Source organism: Cherax quadricarinatus, chromosome 82 (assembly GCF_038502225.1).
Source record: "Cherax quadricarinatus isolate ZL_2023a chromosome 82, ASM3850222v1, whole genome shotgun sequence".
NCBI lineage: Eukaryota > Metazoa > Arthropoda > Malacostraca > Decapoda > Parastacidae > Cherax > Cherax quadricarinatus.
The window spans coordinates 604,000-629,240 of NC_091373.1; the positions used below are offsets into that span (position 1 = coordinate 604,000).

The 25,241-nt window shown below is 39.6% G+C and overlaps 1 protein-coding gene across 2 annotated transcripts in view; it reads right to left on the bottom strand.

The window, feature by feature from the left end:
* The window catches only part of LOC128702891 (probable G-protein coupled receptor Mth-like 1), a 54,275-nt gene that overhangs the window by 9,540 nt on the left and 19,494 nt on the right, over window positions 1-25,241 (bottom strand). For both annotated transcript variants that reach the window (XR_011394291.1, XM_053797385.2), the window contains exons 3-7: window positions 19,372-19,450; window positions 18,995-19,078; window positions 18,772-18,863; window positions 17,379-17,595; window positions 11,191-11,280 (exon numbers count right to left, since the gene is read on the bottom strand). Coding sequence is in view for 1 of the 2 variants with exons in the window: in XM_053797385.2 (XP_053653360.2) it covers window positions 11,191-11,280; window positions 17,379-17,595; window positions 18,772-18,863; window positions 18,995-19,078; window positions 19,372-19,450 (562 nt within the window). In the remaining variant the exon portion in view is untranslated. The remainder of the gene's footprint in view (window positions 1-11,190; window positions 11,281-17,378; window positions 17,596-18,771; window positions 18,864-18,994; window positions 19,079-19,371; window positions 19,451-25,241) is intronic.

Genomic DNA, 25,241 nt, shown 5'->3' on the forward strand with positions numbered 1-25,241 from the left:
TCAACCAGGCTGTTGCTGCTGGCTGCACGCAAACCAACGTACGAGCCACAGCCCGGCTGATCAGGAACTGACTTTAGGTGCTTGTCCAGTGCCAGCTTGAAGACTGCCAGGGGTCTGTTGGTAATCCCCCTTATGTGTGCTGGGAGGCAGTTGAACAGTCTCGGGCCCCTGACACTTATTGTATGGTCTCTTAACGTGCTAGTGACACCCCTGCTTTTCATTGGGGGGATGGTGCATCGTCTGCCAAGTCTTTTGCTTTCGTAGTGAGTGATTTTCGTGTGCAAGTTTGGTACTAGTCCCTCTAGGATTTTCCAGGTGTATATAATCATGTATCTCTCCCTCCTGCGTTCCAGGGAATACAGGTTTAGAAACTTCAAGCGCTCCCAGTAATTGAGGTGTTTTATCTCCGTTATGCGCGCCGTGAAAGTTCTCTGTACATTTTCTAGGTCGGCAATTTCACCTGCCTTGAAAGGTGCTGTTAGAGTGCAGCAATATTCCAGCCTAGATAGAACAAGTGACCTGAAGAGTGTCATCATGGGCTTGGCCTCCCTAATTTTGAAGGTTCTCATTATCCATCCTGTCATTTTTCTAGCAGATGCGATTGATACAATGTTATGGTCCTTGAAGGTGAGATCCTCCGACATAATCACTCCCAGGTCTTTGACGTTGGTGTTTCGCTCTATTTTGTGGCCAGAATTTGTTTTGTACTCTGATGAAGATTTAATTTCCTCATGTTTACCATATCTGAGTAATTGAAATTTCTCATCGTTGAACTTCATATTGTTTTCCGCAGCCCACTGAAAGATTTGGTTGATGTCCGCCTGGAGCCTTGCAGTGTCTGCAATGGAAGACACTGTCATGCAGATTTGGGTGTCATCTGCAAAGGAAGACACGGTGCTGTGGCTGACATCCTTGTCTATGTCGGATATGAGGATGAGGAACAAGATGGGAGCTAGTACTGTGCCTTGTGGAACAGAGCTTTTCACCGTAGCTGCCTCGGACTTTACTCTGTTGACGACTACTCTCTGTGTTCTGTTAGTGAGGAAATTATAGATCCATCGACCGACTTTTCCTGTTATTCCTTTAGCACGCATTTTGTGCGCTATTACGCCATGGTCACACTTGTCGAAGGCTTTTGCAAAGTCTGTATATATTACATCTGCATTCTTTTTGTCTTCTAGTGCATTTAGGACCTTGTCGTAGTGATCCAATAGTTGAGACAGACAGGAGCGACCTGTTCTAAACCCATGTTGCCCTGGGTTGTGTAACTGATGGGTTTCTAGATGGGTGGTGATCTTGCTTCTTAGGACCCTTTCAAAGATTTTTATGATATGGGATGTTAGTGCTATTGGTCTGTAGTTCTTTGCTATTGCTTTACTGCCCCCTTTGTGGAGTGGGGCTATGTCTGTTGTTTTTAGTAACTGAGGGACGACCCCCGTGTCCATGCTCCCTCTCCATAGGATGGAAAAGGCTCGTGATAGGGGCTTCTTGCAGTTCTTGATGAACACAGAGTTCCATGAGTCTGGCCCTGGGGCAGAGTGCATGGGCATGTCATTTATCGCCTGTTCGAAGTCATTTGGCGTCAGGATAACATCGGATAGGCTTGTGTTAATCAAATTTTGTGGCTCTCTCATAAAAAATTCATTTTGATCTTCGACTCTCAGTCTGGTTAGCGGCTTGCTAAAAACTGAGTCATATTGGGACTTGAGTAGCTCACTCATTTCCTTGCTGTCATCTGTGTAGGACCCATCTTGTTTAAGTAGGGGCCCAATACTTACCTTTATTGAAGATTGGTGATGGCATCTGGAAGATAGGGAGGAGGAGAGAGGGAGTTGGGGTTATTGTTTGGAAGGAGAATCCCCCTCCATGAGGACTTCAGGTAAAGCCCTCTCTGGGGTTACTTCTCTTCTGTCTTTTAATGCCACTAGGACCAGCTTGAGTCACTGGACCCCTGTCTGCAAAATAACTGTCCACAGTCCTCTGTTTCTGGCACCTCTAACATTTTCCTAAAATGGGACATGGTTCTGTCACTGAACTTGTTGCAAAGATGGCTTGTTTCAGCTTGCTCATGGTGGTACTTCTGCACAAACATTTGGACATCATTCCACTTGGCACAAATCTCCTTAATCTTTGAAGGCGGCACCTCATCCACTCCCTATATTAACACCTTTTGCAACATCAGCTTCCTTGAATTGTTCTTTCTTTGACAGGATAGAACCGATGGTCGACTTGTTTTTCCCATACATCCTGGCAAGCTCAACAAGTCTCACACCACTCTCATACTTCTGTATTATTTCCTTCTTCACATCTATGGTGTTTCTCACTTTCTTTACCACAGGGGTACCACTAGCAAGTTTCTTTGGGCCCATGGCAGCTTATTTCAGTCCCACAAGCACTAAACACAATGAAATAATCATAAAATGAGTGAATGAGAGCGCAGGTTAGTGTTCACTCAAGCATAAACAAAGCTAGAGTGCTCACGGCGCCTGTGCGGGGATGCAGACAGAGCGGGTCGACAGACAGGTCCCGTACCCGGCGGTCCGAAAATAGGGGCACGTTCGATAATAGGGACACAGTTTGTCCGAAAAAATGGTCCTATTTTCGAAACGTTCGATATGTGATACGTTTGATTTTTGAGGTTCCACTGTACACATCGGCGATTTCGCCGACTTTGAGCCCTGCTTTTGGCCAATTTCATTGTTCCAGTCGACCAAACTCATGGCTCTTTCTTTAGAACTCTATTTTTTCTATCAATTGAGTACAAGAAACTGCCCATTTACCGATTTGAACTACCCAATAAAGTAGTCAGAAATTGGCAATTTGGCCAATTTCAAGCAAATTAAGAAAGATGCCAATTTCAAAATAGGGTCCAGAATAAACAATGCAGACATTCTTGGCACTATAATAACATATCCTCTGTTCATTAGTCACATCTCCAGGCCCCTCTTATATTACTCTTGCTTTCTATTTTGATTTTTTATTCACACAAAAAATAGCAGACTTACTGTTATGCAGACTACTGCATTATTGTAAAAATGGTATAAATAATATCAGTGCACTAGTGAAAGAATATCAGACTCCCCAGTTGACGTGTATTGGACGTGTGGTGTGATTTACTTACTCCTGAACATTGGCAAAAATCAAACATTTCCACTCTTTGGAGCTCAATTTCAAGGTCGTTTTCCTCGTGAAACTAATCAAAATCATCTCTATTTCTGTAATATGTTTTCCATTCTATCAAATGAGACCACAAAAATGAGAATACAACCATAAATACTATACGAAAATAGCCCTCAAAGTTAGCACTTTAATCCAAAAACACGGTCAGTTTTTTTTTCTCATTATGCACTGCTTGCTGCAGGATTTTTTTTATACAGTGCATACTTACCACACAGACCCATTCTCTCACATGTGAGCCTATTAGCTTTCTCCTGCTTGATTTGAAGCCGCTAGAATTATTGAGGATATAGACGTCCAAAACACCGGCTCGTAAGACGTATATATATGACCAAAACACTCAAAGGATTAAAGATATACATAAATATACAGTGGACCCCTGCGAATTCATGGCTTCAATAATTTGTGGAATTTTCCCTAGAAGCTAACTAATAAATGTTCATGGAAATCCCCGCAAATTCACCAAACTTTTTTTGGCTTTTTTCGTGGCAATATATAAATTTTAGGCATTTTAACACTAAATATTAAGAAAAATATAATTTAAAGTATTACCGTATATTTACGGTATGTACACCAAAGAAAACAGGGTTGCATGAATTACACTACACCAAAGAAAACGGGCTTGCATGAATTACAGTACATATGGGGTTTATCTTTACATTTTTTTTTAAGGGTGATGTATGAAGCTGAGTTTGAAATTAAAGTGTTTTGGGGGCATATTTAGGGTTTCAACTATAAAAATAGGCATTTTTTTTAACTGCATCCAGAATTCGTGGTTTTTTCCAAATTCATGGGTGGTCTTGGAATGTAACCCCTGCAAATTTGGGGGGACTACTGTATTACCACCTCCCAGGTACCTACTTACTGCTAGGTGAACAGGGGCAGCAGGTGTAAGGAAACATGCCCAACATTTCCACCCATGCTAGAGATCAAACCACAGACACTAGGTACATGAGCCGAGTCACTGCCAACCTCTCCTAAACTTTCCTATCACCCAAGCTCACTGTATCTATCCCAACTACTTTAATCAAGGTTACCTCTGTAATTACAGTACAGGTATTCCTCATTTAACGACCTACCTGTTGAGTGTCCGCTCAGACTTACAACCAGCTCTCCGACCAGAGTACTGTATGTGTATTTTACTTTTTATAGTTTTTTAATGCCTTGTTCTATTTTTAATATACTAAAAATATTTTAAAAGGTGCTAAGGTGACATTAAAACAATATCTAAAGATGACTGACACAAACCCACTACCAGTAGGCTTGAAATATCAGTAAGGTACAGCCCCTCGCTTACCGACCTACTCTTAGGAATGGAACTTGGTCATTAAGTAAAAATTACCTGTATGTCACTGAAAAATAAAGCCAGAAACAAAGCACATACACTGCCACTAATATACAAAGAAAGTTTCTCATGAGTTATCTCCAGTTATTACAGCACTGTTCAATAGGTCAATAGGAGTTGCACCAATCTATAAGAGTAATGACCCATCAGAGAAGTCAATTACAGGTCAATTTCAAACTTTCCTTTACTTTCTAAAAATCTTTGAAAAAATTATAAAAAAAAAAATTTCAACGACCAGGTGATATCCCACCAAGGCAGGGTGACATAAAAAGAAAAACTAGTTTTTTAAATTTAGTAATGTATATAGGCGAAGGGGTTACTAGCTCTTACTCCCGGCATTTTAGTTGCCTCTTACGACACCCATAACTTATGGAGGAAGAACTATTCCACTTCCCCATGGAGAAATTTCAAATATATGACTTCATAATCAAATACAATATCCTTAACCTGTGTCAGTTTGGCTTAAGGCCATGTCAAAGCACCAATGATGCAAAAATAATGTAATTCTCAGCTCTATCTACACTTAAAATAATAAACAACCAAAGGGTCTCTTTACTGACCTCTGTAAAGCCTTCAATACAGTAGACCACAACATTCTACTGCTCAAATTAGAATATTATGGAATAAAAGGACATGCTCTCTCATACATGAACTCTTACCCAAGTTACAGACACTAACACGTGACCATTAATGACTGTTCCTCAGCTACCTACCGGGCCATGGAGACAATGATCCCCGAAACCCTCTCCAGGTATACTCTAGATATACCTGATCAATCAACAAAGTTTTCTCAAGCTACTGTAGTATCCAGCACCCTCTGCTATTCTTAATTTACATCAATGACTCTCAAAATCATAAAACACGACTGCAAATAAACCATGGTATGGGTGTGGTTTGAACCCAGGGCGAGTGAGTAGTAAAACTCCAAGCCAGTGCATAAGCCACTCGGCCAGCTGGCTACAATGAGATTCATCCAACTACAAGGTATAATTATACACTATAGGGAGGTTAGCATGGGGCCCACTGTGACCACTGTGGTTTACTTCAGTGACCTTTCATATGCTACACATTAACCTAAACCAATTTTGTTTGCTAATGACAATTTTTGTCATTTCAAATCCTGATCCAGCTGCACTCAACCGTAAATGCTGAACTTACCCAAGTATCTACTAGGGTCACATCTCTTAATACTGACAAGACCCATATTGTGTTTGGAAACAAAGCAAAAGAAGTTCATGTTAGCAGAATTATAAACAACACAGCAATCGACAGACAGGGCGAGGGGTAAATTCTTGGGAATACACTTGGACAGCAAACTAACACTCAATATACACTTCCAGAAAATTTTTAATAAAATTTCCAAAACAAGTGAGGGCACTTTAAAAAATATGTTATTATGTTCCCACAAACATCTCACTTTATACTACTTTTCAATCTATCCATACCTCACCTATGGTATCTGATCATCATCAAATCACCTTCAACCTGTTGTTACTCAGTAGAAATCAGTACTCAAAATTATTACTCTTTCATGCTCCAGACAACACACTCTTGTTCAAAAGTGTAAACTTGCTTTTACACATATTCAAACTATCTACTGTGCTCAATATAAACATTAACTCAGAGCTTACATTCTATCTGGAGATGCAACAGGACACAGGAAAAAGCAAACCTCTGGCCTTGTATTTGGTTTAAAATAGCAACTTAGATGGGTTTTCTAGGATAGTTTTAGTGGCTGTTTCTTGGTATCAATTGACAGAATGGAAGATGTACTGCTCAAATAGGGATGAGTTTGGTTGGTTTCAGGACTGGAAGTTGCTTAAAATCAAGCTCAAAATAGTGAAAGTATATATAGGTAGTAGGTTGGTAGACAGCAACCACCCAGGGAAGTACTACCATCCTACCAGATGACTGTGAAACAGAAACCTGTAACTGTTTTGCATGATGGTAGGATTGCTGGTGTCTTTTTCTGTCTCATAAACACACTAGATAACAGGGATATCTTGTTACTCCTACTTACACTTTGGTCACACTTCACAGACACGCACACGCACACGCACACGCATCCATCCATCCATCCATCCATCCATCCATCCATCCATCCATCCATCCATCCATCCATCCATCCATCCATCCATCCATCCATCCATCCATCCATCCATCCATCCATCCATCCATCCATCCATCCATCCATCCATCCATCCATCCATCCATCCATCCATCCATCCATCCATCCATCCATCCATCCATCCATCCATCCATCCATCCATCCATCCATCCATCCATCCATCCATCCATCCATCCATCCATCCATCCATCCATCCATCCATCCATCCATCCATCCATCCATCCATCCATCCATCCATCCATCCATCCATCCATCCATCCATCCATCCAGGTTTTTCTCCTTTTTCTAAATAGCTCTTGTTCTTCTTTATTTCTTCTATTGTCCATGGGGAAGTGGAAAAGAATCTTTCCTCCGTAAGCCATGCGTGTCATATAAGGCAACTAAAATGCCGAGAGCGATGGGCTAGTAACCCCTTCTCCCGTAGACATTTACTAAAAAAGAGAAGAAAAACTTTATGAAACTGGGATGCTTGAATGTGCGTGGATGACAAGAAACAGATGATTGCTCATGTTATGAATGAAAAGAAGTTGGATGTCCTGGCCCTAAGCGAAACAAAGCTGAAGGGGGTAGGGGAGTTTTGGTGGGGGGAAATAAATGGGATTAAATCTGGAGTATCTGAGAGAGTTAGAGCTAAGGAAGGGGTAGCAGTAATGTTGAAAGATCAGTTATGGAAGGAGAAAAGAGAATATGAATGTGTAAATTCAAGGATTATGTGGATTAAAGTAAAGGTTGGATGCAAAAAGTGGGTCATAATAAGCATGTATGCACCTGGAGAAGAGAGGAATGTAGAGGAGAGAGAGAGATTTTGGGAGATGTTAAGTGAATGTGTAGGAACCTTTGAACCAAGTGAGAGAATAATTGTGGTAGGGGATCTGAATGCTAAAGTAGGAGAAACTTTTAGAGAGGGTGTGGTAGGTAAGTTTGGGGTGCCAGGTGTAAATGATAATGGGAGCCCTTTGATTGAACTTTGTATAGAAAGGGGTTTAGTTATAGGTAATACATATTTTAAGAAAAAGAGGATAAATAAGTATACAAGATATGATGTAGGGCGAAATGACAGTAGTTTGTTGGATTATGTATTGGTAGATAAAAGACTGTTGAGTAGACTTCAGGATGTACATGTTTATAGAGGGGCCACAGATATATCAAATCACTTTTTAGTTGTAGCTACACTGAGAGTAAAAGGTAGATGGGATACAAGGAGAATAGAAGCATCAGGGAAGAGAGAGGTGAAGGTTTATAAACTAAGAGAGGAGGCAGTTAGGGTAAGATATAAGCAGCTATTGGAGGATAGATGGGCTAATGAGAGCATAGGCAATGGGGGTTGAAGAGGTATGGGGTAGGTTTAAAAATGTAGTGTTAGAGTGTTCAGCAGAAGTTTGTGGTTACAGGAAAGTGGGTGCAGGAGGGAAGAGGAGCAATTGGTGGAATGATGATGTAAAGAGAATAGTAAGGGAGAAAAAGTTAGCATATGAGAAGTTTTAACAAAGTAGAAGTGATGCAAGGAGGGAAGAGTATATGGAGAAAAAGAGAGAGGTTAAGAGAGTGGTGAAGCAATGTAAAAAGAGAGCAAATGAGAGAGTGGGTGAGATGTTATCAACAAATTTTGTTGAAAATAAGAAAAGTTTTGGAGTGAGATTAACAAGTGAAGGAAGCCTAGAGAACAAATGGATTTGTCAGTTAAAAATATGAGAGAAGAGTTATTAAATGGAGAGTTAGAGGTATTAGGAAGATGGAAGGAATATTTTGAGGAATTGTTAATTGTTGATGAAGATAGGGAAGCTGTGATTTCGTGTATAGGGCAAGGAGGAATAACATCTTGTAGGAGTGAGGAGCAGCCAGTTGTGAGTGTGGGGGAAGTTCGTGAGGCAGTAGGCAAAATGAAAGGGGGTAAGGCAGCTGGGATTGATGGTATAAAGATAGAAATGTTAAAAGCAGGTGGGGATATAGTTTTGGAGTGGTTGGTGCTATTATTTAATAAATGTATGGAAGAGGGTAAGGTACCTAGGGATTGGCAGAGAGCATGCATAATTCCTTTGTATAAAGGCAAAGGGGACAAAAGAGAGTGCAAAAATTATAGGGGGAGAAGTCTGTTGAGTATACCTGGTAAAGTGTATGGTAGAGTTATTATTGAAAGAATTAAGAGTAAGACGGAGAATAGGATAGCAGATGAACAAGGAGGCTTTAGGAAAGGTAGGGGTGTGTGGACAAGGTGTTTACAGTGAAACATACAAGTGAACAGTATTTAGATAAGGCTTATGAGGATTTTGTGGCGTTTATGGATTTGGAAAAGGCGTATGACAGGGTGGATAGGGGGGCAATGTGGCAGATGTTGCAGGTGTATGGTGTAGGTCTGTAGGAGGTAGGTTACTGAAAGCAGTGAAGAGTTTTTACGAGGATAATGAGGCTCAAGTTAGAGTATGTAGGAAAGAGGGAGATTATTTCCCGGTAAAAGTAGGCCTTAGACAAGGATGTGTGATGTCACCATGGTTGTTTACTATATTTATAGATGGGGTTGTAAGAGAAGTAAATGCGAGGGTCTTGGCAAGAGGCATGGAGTTAAAAGATAAAGAATCACACAAAGTGGGAGTTGTCACAGTTGCTCTTTGCTGATGACACTGTGCTCTTGGGAGATTCTGAAGAGAAGTTGCAGAGGTTGATGGATGAATTTGGTAGGGTATGCAAAAGAAGAAAATTAAAAGTGAATACAGGAAAGAGTAAGGTTATGAGGATAACAAAAAGATAAGGTGATGAAAGATTGGATATCAGATTGGAGGGAGAGAGTATGGAGGAGGTGAATGTATTCAGATATTTGGGAGTGGACGTGTCAGTGGATGGGTCTATGAAAGATGAGGTGAATCATAGAATTGATGAGGGGAAAAGGGTGAGCGGTGCACTTAGGAGTCTGTGGAGACAAAGAACTTTGTCCTTGGAGGCAAAGAGGGGAATGTATGAGAGTATAGTTTTACCAACGCTCTTATATGGGTGTGAAGCATGGGTGATAAATGTTGCAGCGAGGAGAAGGCTGGAGGCAGTGGAGATGTCATGTCTGAGGGCAATGCGTGGTGTGAATATAATGCAGAGAATTCGTAGTTTGGAAGTTAGGAGGAGGTACGGGATTGCCAAAACTGTTGTCCAAAGGACTGAAGAAGGGTTGTTGAGGTGGTTCGGACATGTAGAGAGAATGGAGCGAAACAGAATGACTTCAAGAGTGTATCAGTCTGTAGTGGAAGGAAGGTGGGGTAGGGGTCGGCCTAGGAAAGGTTAGAGGGAGGGGATAAAGGAGGTTTTGTGTGCGAGGGGCTTGGACTTTCAGCAGGCATGCGTGAGGGTGTTTGATAGGAGTGAATGGAGACAAATGGGTTTTTAATACTTGACGTGCTGTTGGAGTGTGAGCAAAGTAACATTTATGAAGGGATTCAGGGAAACCAGCAGGCCAGACTTGAGTCCTGGAGATGGGAAGTACAGTGCCTGCACTCTGAAGGAGGGGTGTTAATGTTGCAGTTTAAAAACTGTAGTGTAAAGCGCCCTTCTGACAAGACAGTGATGGAGTGAATGATGGTGAAAGTTTTTGTTTTTTCGGGCCACCCTGCCTTGGTGGGAATCAGCCAATGTGTTAATAAAAAAAAATATATATAATTTTTTAGGATTTTTCTAAGGATGGGTAAGGCCTCCCTACTTCTCTGAATCTCTTTTATGGGTTTTTACTAAGTCTGCTTGAATTACTGAGATGCCCTAAACCATGATCAATCATTCCTGGTTATATTCTATTATCCAAGAAATGGGGTAAAACTTAGATTTTTTTTTTCTGTATGACAAATTTAAAATGTAAGGCAAATTAACACAGGAGAGGCCTAGGGATGTGATTAATGATTTCTGTGCCCTTTACAGGATAAATCTTCTTCAACAAACTGGCCGTATCCCACTGAAGCAGGGTGGCCCAAAAAGAAAAACAAAAGTTTCTCTTTTTAACCATAGTAATGTATACAGGAGAATGGGTTTACAGGATAAATCTGGTGATTAAATGGTTGGTTTCTTGTGTTCAATCGACAGAACAGAAGGCATACTAACAAAATGGCTAAGAATTCAGTCAAAATGAGCAATGGAACTGGCTTAAAACAGGACTTAAAGTAGGCAAAAATTTGTGAAGCATAAATTGTGCCCAGATTGCCAGCTTTGCACCTGCATAACTCTTTAAAGTTTTCTTTTAAATATGTTTTTGGTGTCTAAAAGAAAAGCATTTAACAAAGCAACAAACTGATAATGATACCAAAACAGAAGTAAAGCTAGGTAAGTGATTACAGGCTGACTCTGTACTGTGAAATGCAGAAGACAGGGATAGTATTTCTGTGCCAGGAAAAATTCTGACTCATTCTGGATTTTACTACACCACTTACCAATTACTGCTTACAGAATTTTGGAAATAAGACACTGAAAGAAGAAACAATCAGCATTTGAATAACTAGTTTACATAAAAATTGGACGAGATTAAAAATTACTTATAATTAATGAATCCTCAGACACAATTTAGAATACTAACCACATTTCAGGTGGAGGAATTTTCCAGGACAGAATCTCAGCAACCCAACATGTTGACATGAGCACCAGGAGAGAGAACTGCTGCTTGAAACTGCAGAGCAAAAGTTCATGTAATAAAGCTACTTGCACCAGGGATGAATATGGTGAATATATACAGTATTTGCAAAATTCTCATCCAAACACCTTAAAAAAACTAACAATTGAAGCAGTCTACAGGTTACCTCACACAAATACTTACACACTGAGTGATAACCTAAGAAAGATAACCGACTCAGAAATGAATAAACATCACCTGATACTTACAAGAGACCAACATAAACCTCATCCAAGAAACTGACCCTCCAGTAGCTGATTTCACAAACACTATGAACAACTGCTTGCTGCTACCATTTATAACTAAGCCAACAAGAATCTCTGAGACAAGTGCCTCATTACTTGACCATATCTGGATTAATACTATATCCCCACTAAAAGCTGGAATAATCACAGACAACACCACAGACCATTACCCCACCTTTTTCATAACAAACTTATGTAAATTGCCTCAAGACACGATTAAGATCACCTTGCGACTACATGACGAAACATCAGTAAATAACTTCATTTCAGCATTAAGTGACAATGACTGGCAGAGACAGCTTGCAGACAGCCACAATACTGGTCAAATTTTTTTTCCTCAAATCCATTGATAAAAAACATCTACATGAAAAACAGTCCAGACTGGGTCTAATAACAAAAGAACAGACAGAATGATACATTTCAATACTTACTAATCTAATACAGAAGTCTAAACAACTGTACGTATTATGCAAGCAAACAGATTTCATGAAATAAAAGAAGATATGAATACGACCTGGAAAACCCTTTCTGAAATTTTGGGCAAAAGAAAACTATCCAGAAAAAGAGATATTAACGAGATGAATCTCACATTCATCCTATAGACAGTGCCAACAAACTTAATGTCTTTTTCTCTACTGCAGGATTAAAACTAGTGAGCAAAATCCCAAACTCAAATACGTACTCCGGCGAAAGATTACCTTACGGAAAATTACCCAAATCCTACTCAAGTCTCTCTCACTCATTACATAACAAGGCAAGAGACCTAAATAACTTGCCACCACTCGTGTACAAAAGAATAGATCTTATGCTGTCCCCCATTACTTCAACTCTGTTTAACAAATCTGTGGAATCTTCAACCTTCCCATCTATACCCAAGACCAATCCTCAAAGGAGGTGATCCAACTGAACTGAATAGCTAAGGACCTATATCAAACTTGCTTTTACTATCTAAATTCTTTGAAAAAACAATACTCAAGTAAATTTACTCCTATCTAATATCCCACAACATACTTAAGCCCAGTCAGTTTGGGTTTAGGCTGAAAAAATGTACAAATGATGCAATTATACAAATACTCAAATTACTACTATATATACATCACTCCTAGGTAGTAGGATGGTAGACAGCAACTGCCCAGGGAGGTACTACTGTCCTGCCAAGTGAGTGTAAAACGGAAGCCTGTAATTGCTTTACACGATGGTAGGAATGCTAGTGTCTTTTTCTTCTGTCTCATACACATGCAAGATTTCAGGTACGTCTTGCTACTTCTACTTACACTTAGGTCACACTACAAACACATGTACAAACATATATATACACACCCCTCTGGGTTTTCTTCTATTTTCTTCCTAGTTCTTGTTTTTGTTTATTTCCTTTTACCTCCATGGGAAAGTGTAACAGAATTCTTCCTCTGTAAGCCATGTGTGTTGTAAGAGGCAACTAAAATGCCGGGAGCAAGGGGCTAGTAATCTCTTCTCCTGTATACATTACTAAATGTAAAAGGAGAAACTTTCGTTTTTCCTTTTGGGCCACCCCGCCTCAGTGGGATATGGACGGTGTGCTGAAAGAAAGAATATACATCACTAGAAAAAAAAAAAGAATATCCTCTGGGGCTCTTCATAGACCTATGTTAAGTATCTGATACAGTGGACCACAATCTCTTGCACCTAAAACTAGAAAACTATGAGATCAGAGGACATTCCCTTGATTACCTAAAATCTTATCTTAGCAACAGACACCAGTATGTCTACATAAATGGCATTACCTCTACCGCTCTGCCTCTAGTTGCTGAGTGCCACAGGGAAATGTCATTTACATCAATTACCTCCCAAACACATCCCAACTCCTTCAGCCAGTTCTATTCGCAGATGATACTACAGTGGACCCTCGGTTATCAGCCGTTCTGGATATCGGCCAACTCAGTTATCAGTTTTTTTTTTTTCGCTGAAATTTTATTCCGGTTATCGGCCGTTATTTCGCTTATCAGTCGTATTGGACGAGTCAGATATCCATTAAACGATGTGTTAACACATCAATTAATGGTTCCCCCATTTCAAGACACACTGAGGCCAAATTTCTAGTTTTCACCTTGACTGCAATCTTAAATTTCAGTCCCACATTCAACATACTGTATATCCAAGAAACTATCCAAAACAGTAGGCATCCTTTCCAAGATACATTACTATGTACCCCAAATGGCACTACTTACACTACACTATTCTCTAATCTACCCTTACCTCACCTATGGTATCTGTGCTTGGGAATCAACCACAGCCAATCAACTTAAACCTTTAATAACCCAACAAAAACAATGCTGTGCAGATGATGATCAACTCCTGCACCAGACAACACCCCATCACTCTTCAGAACATTAAACTCTAATAACAAAATAGATAGACTATATAACAAACATTGTCCCATAAAAACTAAACAGGTCATTAATAAAATACTAAGTTGCCCATGGCTTACTAACACCATCTTAAGATCTATCAATATGAAACATCATTATAAAAAACAATATAGAAGGGGCTTAATAACTAAAGAATTAATCAAACACTATACATCAGTCCTCACCAAATTAATCAGAAAATCCAAGCAACTATACTATTCTAACAGATTCACTGAAATGAGAGGTGATATTAAAAAGACCTGGAAAACACTCTCCAGATCCTGGGCACTACAAACCAAACAAAACTAGTAATGTTGTAGTAACTAAACCAAACGAACCTAAACTCCAGCCTACTGATACAGCTAACAAGATAAATGACTTCTTCTCAAACACAGGATCAAATCTTGCCAGTAAAATTCCAATTACCAATGCCCGAGCTAATGATTATCTAGATGGAAACTTCCCAACATCCCTCTACCTTGCACCAACAGAGCCCACTGAGATTACTGAGGAATCCTTTCCTAGATACGATACTATGTACCACAAACGACACTCCTTACCCTGTACCACTCTCTAATATACCCTTACCTCACCTATGGTATTTGTGCTTGAGGCTCAACCACAGCCAACCACCTTAGACCCTATATAACCCAACAAAAAGCTGCTGTGCGGGTGATAACCAGCTCCTGTGCTAGACAGCACACACCACCACTTTTCAAAAGACTCAACTTGCTAAATATACAAGACATACACTCATATTATTGTGCCTACTACATCTACAGAACATTAAACTCCACTGTTAAACCCTCCCCTAAAACTACTACTTGACAGTTACAACAGAATGCAGTCACAATACAAGGCATAAGGCACTTTTTAACATCCCTCGAGTCAGTCTCTCACTATGCAAGAATGCTATGCATATAAAGGGCCCGAAGATCTGGAACATGCTACCGGAACGGGTCAAGGATCCCCTGACAACTTATAAATTTAAGATTGCTAAAAAATCATCTTATCTCTCAATATTAAGCAAATCAACCAAAACATATGCTAATTAGTTTTATTACGTGACCTCTAGGCTTTCAATTCTGCCAATCCATAAAATATTACCACCTGAACCATTACTTGTAAGGAAGATTTTGTGTGCAATTTCAAGATTATTTTACCGAACCCTACTCCATCTTACTACCTCACATTTGTATTAAGTTTAAATAAAATTGTAAAACAGTTGACCACTACTTCTCGTCTAGTTTTAAGTATAGTTACTATGTACTATTATCTTATCTAGTTTGAATTAGTTACTATCAGGATTAGTCTGCCCAAAATGCCTCAGCATGATAATGGCTATCTTTGTACTTAGCAAATGAAAATTGTAATTACACATTGTAACCTTTACAAACAAATAAACTTTACTTTACTGTACTTTACTTACTTTACCATGATTATTAACTCTCTAAAAAACAAATCAAGAAATGTAACTCCAGTACCACCACCACTGTACAAACAAGCAGCTCAAATCCTTTTAAACAAATTACTAGTAACTAACACATTCCTGGCATCACTCAAAATAGCAAGGATAATGCCAGTACACAAAGGTGGTGACCCCCCCAACAGATGTAAACAATTATAGGCGGAGGTGTGGAGTTACTAAAAGTACTAGTCAGAGGGCTGAAGAGGGGTTGTTAAGGTGGTTTGGTCATTTAGAGAGAATGGATCAAAGTAGAATGACTTGGAGAGTGTATAAATCTGTACGGGAAGGAAGGAGGGGTAGGAGTCATCCTCGAAATAGTTGGAGGGAGGGGGAAAGGAGGTTTTGTGGGCGAGGGGCTTGGACTTCCAGCAAGTGTGTGTTAGCGTGTTAAATAAGGGTAAATGGAGACGTATGGTTTTTAGGACTTGACGAGCTGTTGGAGTGTGAGCAGGGTAATATTTAGTGAAGGGATTCAGGGAAACCGGTTATTATAGATGTAGCAGGACTTAGTCCTGGAAATGGGAAGTGCAATGCCTGCACTTTAAATTCAAATTCAAAGTTTATCCTCTATAAGGATTACAATGCTGAGTTTACAGAATTTGGTTATTTTGTGGTTTACATGTAGTAAAATACTAATTACAGAGGGGACCACTAGAACACCTAGCATGGCTAGGCATTTCGGGCAGACTAAGATTAATTCTTAACTTTAAAATATTACAAATTACGAGGTAAGTTGGTATTATGGCTAAGTGACTAAATACTAGTTTGTGAGTTTAGCAATGTGAATGCTTAAGGAGCTTAAAGGAGGGGTCTGGAATATAGATAGTTTGGAGGGACCGGTGGCCTGGTGGCTAAAGCTCCCGCTTCACACACGGAGGGCCCGGGTTCGATTCCCGGCGGGTGGAAACATTTCGACACGTTTCCTTACACCTGTTGTCCTGTTCACCTAGCAGCAAATAGGTACCTGAGTGTTAGTCGACTGGTGTGGGTCGCATCCTGGGGGACAAGATTAAGGACCCCAATGGAAATAAGTTAGACAGTCCTCGATGACGCACTGACTTTCTTGGGTTATCCTGGGTGGCTAACCCCCCCGGGGTTAAAAATCCGAACGAAATCTTATCTTATCTTAAACTGTTGTATCTGAGCCCCTCCGTAAAGACAATGATTACACATGAGTGAGGTGAAAGTGTTGAATGATGAAAGTATTTTCTTTTTGGGGATTTTTTCTTTCTTTTTGGGTCATCCTGCCTCAGTGGGAGATGGCCGACTTGTTGAAAAAAAAAAAAAATACATGAATGGGTGTGGGTGGGTGTGAGATGGACTTTACTAGCTTGTGCTACTAGGTCAGATGCCATGCTCCTTCCTTAAGTGAATGTGACCTGACCTGACTAGGTTGGGGCATTGGCTTGGGCTGGTGGGGGACTTGGACCTGTCTCGCATGGGCCAGTAGGCCCATGTTCTTATACAGATGCAGCTGACATCAATGACATACTATGTATACAGAAAGCCACATATTATGCAGAGCATTTGCAAATTAGGTTAATTTTGTCCCCCAGGATGTGTCATTAAAATAAATACAATGGAAAGCACAAACTAGTGATCAATGAACAAGGAAAAGACACTTAGTAAGGCGAGCATTCACTGGGAGACATTTCATTCCAGCAGCTTGGTAAATTAACGGACAAGACGTGTAAAACCTGGGTATTTTTACTGACAAGGTGTCTTGCCTGCACAGCAGGCATAATGATGGTATTCTATACTATTAGTGTAATGACCTCTAATAAAATCTCACCCTACTAAGGCCTCCTGTAACAATAAAAATACAAGCTTTCTTTGAATAACAAAGGTAAAAAATATATGCTTCTATGCAGTTCTTTTTTGAACAAGTGACTTCTAGCTTTTGTAATAAACTTTTCATATAACAATAAAGTAGTTATGCTGCACTGTGTATCATCACATACTGTATTACCAAACAAAGAAAAAGTAATATCTTACTCAGAAATGTAATTTCGTCTACGGTGTGTGTGTTCTAAGGAAGGTCTTGCTGTAGTCTTAGCATCACCAACAGGTTTATCATTGGTAAAGTTCCTCAAAACTGCTGTATTATTATCAAATTTCCTGAAGTTCCAATATGTATGTCCAATGAACCCAATATTACAGGCAAACAGAACTGTTATGGGGCCATAGAAGTACAAAAACAGTTCCAATTCACCTGGAAAAAATAAATCAGTACACACACAGAGCTTTCTTCATTTAGCTTGCATATTGCTGTTTAATATTAAAAGTTTTTTACAACTGCAAATTAGATAAAACTTAACACTTTAATTAAATATTAATAAAAATTATGCTCCCAAAATCTAATTTACTGTAACTTATCTGCAACCAACATCTCTAGATAAAATTGTAGAGAACTTGCATAAACCTATCTCATGAAGGGCTCCCTTGTTTGTCAGATAAAATATTGCTTTTGCATCAGTGACTTCAGTGAGCTGACTCATATGTCCATTACTCTTAGGGAGAATTGTGTTTCAAGAAAGTGCTAAACCTCTGTTGGTCATTCAGTGTTGCATGGCAAAAGGGGGGATTGGAAGAACTGTAGAGAAAGTCTCAAGTGGTTCATTATACAATCAGATTTACTTAAAATGTTAAGAAGAGAATTTGCAGTCGAAGTAAGCATAGCAGAGAGGCAGGATTTGGACTGACTTATTTTATGATTTAAAAAGCATTAGAACCATTTGTAAATATTTGCTGAACTTGTACATTTGCTATTATTACCAACTTACTGCTCCCATAAGTAATTTACTTTCATATCGCAGTAAATGGTATCAAAAGGTATTAAAATAATTAAAAATCAATTAAGTCACATTCAATTAAAATGAAAATAGTATCTCCACTATGTGAAAAACAAACTCTGCAGGAAGTGGCACACTAATGCTAATTACTCAAAATAATGAACATGCATGCTTGTGGATTTCTTTTGTATTTAACTATATTTTATAACAAGTAAACTACATTTTTTATACAGCACAAGGAAATAAAATGTTGGATTGTTTGTTAAAGAATGGGTTTTGTTGCAATAGTCTTTTTTACACAATGGAGGATTAGAGGATCTCACATTCAGGGGTCCAAGGGTGCCCCTTATTCACCAATGGATAGAGATGAGAAATAATGTAGCAAAATATAAGAGGAAGCAGTCAGTGTATGAGAGGGAAATACAGTCCAGAATTAGAGATGAATCATGCATTACACTGTATTACACAAGGTAAACAGTGCATTAGGGAAAAGACAAATGGTACTGAAGGACTGAGGGGATAATATGAATCTGACTGGTTACTCTACTAAAATAAAATTATTGGATACCATTCATATTAATATATTTTGTGCTTACCTCTGAACCAGCATTTTGCTTCACCAATGTAGGGCTTTAAAATTCCTGGTACATTATCTGGTGCTAGGTACTGCATACAGGCTGTAATAATTCTGTAAAATGGTGAAGAGGTATAATATTAGGAAAGATGTATAGTAAGACATGAAGTAGAGTCACTGTTCAGCAAAATACAGTTTCATTAAATAAAACCCACATTAAAAACTGAAAACTCAGACATACAAACCCAATCATGAATGGTCCTCCAAAGGCAAAGAGTGGATAGACCCAAACTGGCATAGCAGTTGAAGGTAGATATTTGCTCAGGCTCCTGTAGGAGAGGTCATTGTTGTTACATGCTACAGTAATAACAGTATCTTTAATGTAGCCCCTTCAAGATAGGGAAAGGGTTGTGCCTTGAAGCTAATAAAGGGCTGGACCTACACTTCCTTATCTCAAATCAAACCTGGTACCTCCCATTACTGAAGTGCAGCATAATCTTGATGGGGTTAACATTATCCCACATTATAATAATAATAGTTTTTTTGCTACTTTACTAATTTCCAAAAGCAAAGCATTCAGAAGACATCCATAATATAAATTAGGTAACTTTTGCAAACTTACTTAACTTTTCTCCAGACTTCGAAGCAGAGAACACTAAGCCAGAAGAATGCAGCAAGATATCCAAGCTGCATGACGAGTGCTGCAAAAGAAAAAAATATCATATCTCGAGTGTACTTTGAATCCAAAACTAAACATAACCATAATTATAAGTGTTCTAAATTTCTCTCTTCTTTACTTAGTGTTGTACAATACACAGTAATTAAAAATTATTAGATGACTCCTGCTGTCCACGTTTACCCATCAGTATAAAATGAGTACCTGGGTGTTAGTCAACTGGTGTGGGTCACCTCCTGGGACAAAACTGACCTAATTTGCCTGAAATGCTCTATACAGTAGTATGTCAAATAGATGCCAATAGATTGGGCCAGCAAACAAAGGGAGACAGCAGAGGGCAGCAAGGGACTAGCTCCCTTAAGGTTTACTATACTAATAGCAGGAGTGTAAGAAATAAGATAGATGAGCTAAGATTAATTGCAAGTGCAGGAAACATAGATATTATTGCTATAACAGAGACCTGGCTCAATCTGAAAGATAGAGAGATGCCTTCTGAATGTCACATACAAGGCTATAAATTATTCCACACTGACAGGGTCAACAGGAAGGGTGGTGGAGCAGCAATGTATGTCAGAGGCAATTTAAATTGTTATGTTAGACAAGATATAAAATTAGAAGCGTGAGCCACTGAATATGTTTGGTTACAGCTTCTCGAGGGCCGTGAAAAACTAATTTTGGGTGTGATTTACAGGGCCCCAAATCTTGAGAGGGAGTGCAGTAAACTTCTATGGGACGAAATTCGTAAGGCATCTACATACGAATATGTTGTGCTAATGGGAGATTTCAACTATAGACAGACTGACTGGAGCAATTTGACAGGAAATTTAGTCAAGTGACTTTCTTGATACGATTCAGGATTGTTTTTTAAAACAGCTTGTGACAGAACGAACTAGAGGAAATAACCTGCTTGACTTAGTTCTTGCCAGCAGGGAAACACTAATTAATAATCTTGAGGTTAATGATGAGCTTGGAGAAAGTGATCACAAATCACTCAGTTTAATATATCATGGAATTCCCCTAATAATGGCAATCAATCTCTGTCCCTGACTTCCACTTGGCTGATTTCATAGGACTGAAAAATTACTTGGGTGGGCTGAACTGGAATGACCTGACTATGGGTCAGGTAGGTGGTGATGACTGCTGATATGACATTTTCCAGGGTATAGTTCTAGCTGCTCAAACAACTTATGTTCCAAATAGGGAAATCAGATCAAACAAAAATGATCCTAAATGGATGAACAATAGATTAAAACATCTAACTGGTCAAAAGAGAGGCATATATAGGCAAATCAAAAGAGGAGAGGGGCAATTAAGAAATCAATATATTCAGTTAAAGAGAAATAAAGAAAGGGGATAAGAAAAACAAAGAGAGATTATGAGGTTAAAGTTGCAAGAGAATCGAAGACTAACCCAAAAGGATTATTTCAGGTATACAGGAGTAAGATCAGGGACAAGATAGGCCCACTCAAAAGTTACTTGGGTCAGCTCATGGACAGTGATAAGGAAATGTGTAGAATTTTTAACACATACTTCCTCTCAGTTTTTACACAGGAAGATACTAGCTATATTCCAGAAATAATAAATTATGTAGAACAGGACGATAATAAACTATGCATGATTAGGGTCACAAGTGACATGGTGTTTAGGCAAATAGATAAATTAAAACCTAATAAATCCACAGGCCCTGATGAACTGTATGCAAGGGTTCTAAAGGAATGTAAGGAGCAGCTCAGCAAACCTTTGGCTAATCTTTTCAATATATCACTACAAACTGGCATGGTGCCAGATAAGTGGAAAATGGCAAATGTGATACCTATTTTCAAAGCAGGTGAGAGGTCCTTAGCTTCAAACTACAGACCAATAAGCCTAACCTCCATAGTGGGAAAATTTATGGAATCAATAACTGCCGAGGCAGTTAGCAGCCACCTTGAAAAGCATAAATTAATCAACGAATCTCAGCATGGTTTTGCAAAGGGGCATTCCTGCTTTACGAATTTATTAACTTTTTTCACTAAGGTATTTGAGGAGGTAGATCATGGTAATGAATATGATATTGCATATATGGACTACAGTAAAGCTTCTGACAGGGTCCCACATCAGAGACTAATGAGGAAAATTAAGGCACATGGAATAGGAGGAGACATTTTTACCTGGATAGAGGCATTGTTGACAAATAGGCAGCAGAGAGTTTGCATAAATGGGGAGAAATCAGAGTGGTGAAGCGTCAGTGCTGGGCCCCCTGTTGTTCACAATCTACATAAACGACATAGATGAGAGCATAAAGAGCAACATAAGCAAGTTTGCTGATGACACCAAAATAGGCCATCGAATTCATTCTGACGAGGACATTAGAGCACTCCAGGAATATTTGAATACTGATGCTGTGGTCGGAGAAGTGGCAGATGCAGTTTAATATAGACAAATGCAAAGTTCTAAATGTTGGACAGGACAATAACCATGCCACATATAAACTAAATAATGTAGATCTTAATATTATGGATTGCGAAAAAGATTTAGGGGTTTTGGTTAGCAGTAATCTGAAACCAAGACAACAGTGCATAAGTGTTCGCAATAAAGCTAACAGAATCCTTGGCTTCTTATCAAGAAGCATAAATAATAGGAGTCCTCAGGTTGTTCTTCAACTATATACTGTATCCTTGGTTAGGCCTCATTTAGATTATGCTGCACAGTTTTGGTCACCGTATTACAGAATGGATATAAATGCTCTGGAAAACGTACAAAGGAGGATGACAAAGTTAATCACATGTACCAGAAATCTTCCCTATGAGGATAGACTGAGGGCCCTGAATCTGCACTCTCTACAAAGGTGTAGAATTAGGGGGGATATGATTCTTTCTTTCTTTCAACACACCGGCCGTATCCCACCGAGGCAGGGTGGCCCAGAAGGAAAAATTAAAGTTTCTCCTTTTACATTTAGTAATATATACAGGAGTAGGGGTTACTAGCCCCCTTGCTCCCAGCATTTTAGTCATCTCTTACAACACACATGGCTTACAGAGGAAGAATTCTGTTCCACTTCCTCATGGAAGTAAGAGGAAATAAACAAGAACAAGAACTAGAAAGAAAATAGAAGAAAACCCAAAGAGGTGTGTATATATATGCTTGTACATGTATGTGTAGTGTGAGCTAAGTGTAAGTAGAAGTAGCCAGATGGCCACAGCACCAGCATTTGCAACATTTAAATAATGTTTGAGCTTCCTCTGCGGCAAGCATTGCCTGCTGTATGTACCTAGGGAGGGTGGGAGAGAATAAAGTTCATGGCCAGTAAACATTCCCACTTTGTAAAGGGTGGCAGTAGATGTCTTTGGCGATATAGATCGTTCAGGCAAAGCTTAGAGATTCACTGTTTGTAATAAGAAAGCTTGTCCACTGTAGTGTTTATAAGATTTCCATCCACGGAAGAGGTTTCCAGGTTGAACTAGCCTATATGCACTCGTACGTGGTTAGAGAAGTCGAACTTTAGCTGTTGGCCCAGTTTCTCAACTAACCCCTTGCAAGATTCAAGTGCCAGATGGACTATTGTCACACCTTCCGTCATTATGTACTGGAGTGCGATAAAATTAATGAATTTAGAGAACTCACTCAGAAATGTTCAAGAAATGGCAAAGTATTGTATCCACAGTGGTATATTACAAACCATTCTGGAGAAATACCCTGACTTTGCTAACTGTAAATAAAGCATTACCACACGCGTGTGTGTGTGTACTCACCTAGTTGAGGTTGCAGGGGTCGAGTCCAAGCTCCTGTGTGTGTGTGTGTGTACTCACCTAGTTGAGGTTGCAGGGGTCGAGTTCAGCTCCTGGCCCCGCCTCTTCACTGGTCTCTACTAGGTCACTCCCCCTGAACCGTGAGCTTTATCATACCTCTGCTTAAAGCTATGTATGGATCCTGCCTCCACTACATCGCTTCCCAAACTATTCCACTTCCTGACTACTCTGTGTCTGAAGAAATACTTCCTAACATCCCTGTGGTGTGTGTGTGTGTGCTTGTGCTCACCTATTTGTGGTTGCAGGGGTAGAGTCTTAGCTCCTCGCCCCGCCTCTTCACCGGTTGCTACTGGGCCCTCTCTCTCCCCGCGTGTGTGTGCTTGTGTGTATGCATGTGTGTACGCTCTTGTGCATGTGTCTGTGCGTGCGCCCTCGTGTGTGTATGTGTGCGCTCGTGTGGGTGTATGATCCACTTAATATTTGTATTTATAACTCATTACAATTGTGACCAGGTGTGGACGTGTCAGTGGCTCATTACTTTGTAATTTGTTCATGACTGGAACCATGTATAGGAGTGAGGCTGATTCATTACCTTTGTAACTTGCCATGATTGTGACCAGATCTACCTGGAGTTCATTACCTTTGTAACTAGGTACATTATGTACCTCTGTAATCTTTTGACTACCGCCCACAGGATGGGTATGGGGTGCATAATAAACATATTAAACTAAACTGCGCGTGTCCCATCATAAGAGGAATGGCTCACCTTAGGTAATTCAATTAAATGAGCAATGATCGTAATGAAGAACCGTAATTAATATCATTGGTACTTGACAGAATTGAGACAATGAAATAGGAATGCATGACAAATATACTCGAGTAAAGGCAGTCAGTGGAAATTACATTAACCCAAGCTAAAAACACAACCAACTATCCACAAACTATCAGGCTCTTCAAACCATACCACGGGTGGGGAGAGAACCCGCGATCATAACTATCATAGCTATCATAACTTTGGGGTCCAGTCACTGGACCCATTATGTACCTTTGTAATCTTTTGACTACCGCCCACAGGATGGGTATGGGGTGCATAAAGATATTAAACTAAAGTGAGTGAGTGAGTGAGTGAGTGAGTGAGTGAGTGTGTGTGTGTGTGTGTGTGTGTGTGTGTGTGTGTGTGTGTGTGTGTGTGTGTGTGTGTGTGTGAGAGAGAGACTCAACAATCAATATTTGCACCAATAACTCATTACAATTGTGACCGGGTGTGGAAGTGTGAATTGCTCATTACTCTATAATTTGTTCATGATTGTAGCCAAAGTATAAACGTAAGTAACCATTCTACAGAATTCATTACCTTTGTAACTTGTGAGCTCATTGCCTTTGTACCTAGTTCAGCTATCAAAACTTTGGGGGCCCAGTCCCTGGACCCATTACGTACCTCTGTAATCTGTAAATACCTTTGTAACTTGTCATGATTGTGACCAGACTTACCTGGAGTTCATTACCTTTGTAAATTGTGAGTTCATTACCTTTGTAAATTGTGAGTTCATTACCTTTGTAAATTGTGAGTTCATTGCCTCTGTAACTTGCTCAGCTATCAAAACTTTGGAGTCCAGTCCCTGGACCAATTATGTACCTCTGTAATCTTTTGACTACCGCCCACAGGATGGGTATGGGGTGCATAATAAACATATTAAACTAAAACTAACCCCCCCCCCGGACACAAATTAGCTCTAAATAACTATGTGAGGTCTCATATACCTGATATTCGACTAATACTGAATAGGAAATACTTCACAAAAGGGTGGATGTTGGATTAAGTTCATTGCCCCAGACCGACAAAATGAGATTAGTCACGAGGGAGCCTTCACCAAATTCAACTTCAATAACAAGAACACAAAGTGGGACCAAGTAAACCAAGTCCTAAACGATATAAGCTGGGAAGATAGACTAAGCAAGAGACCCCAACTTATGCCTAGAACAGTTTAACTCGATGTATGCTCAAGGCTTATTTATTCCTTTAAGAAAAAGGAGAAGTAGATGTAAAATAGACAGACTGGCGCTCCCTTTACAGGTGACGGAAAAGAA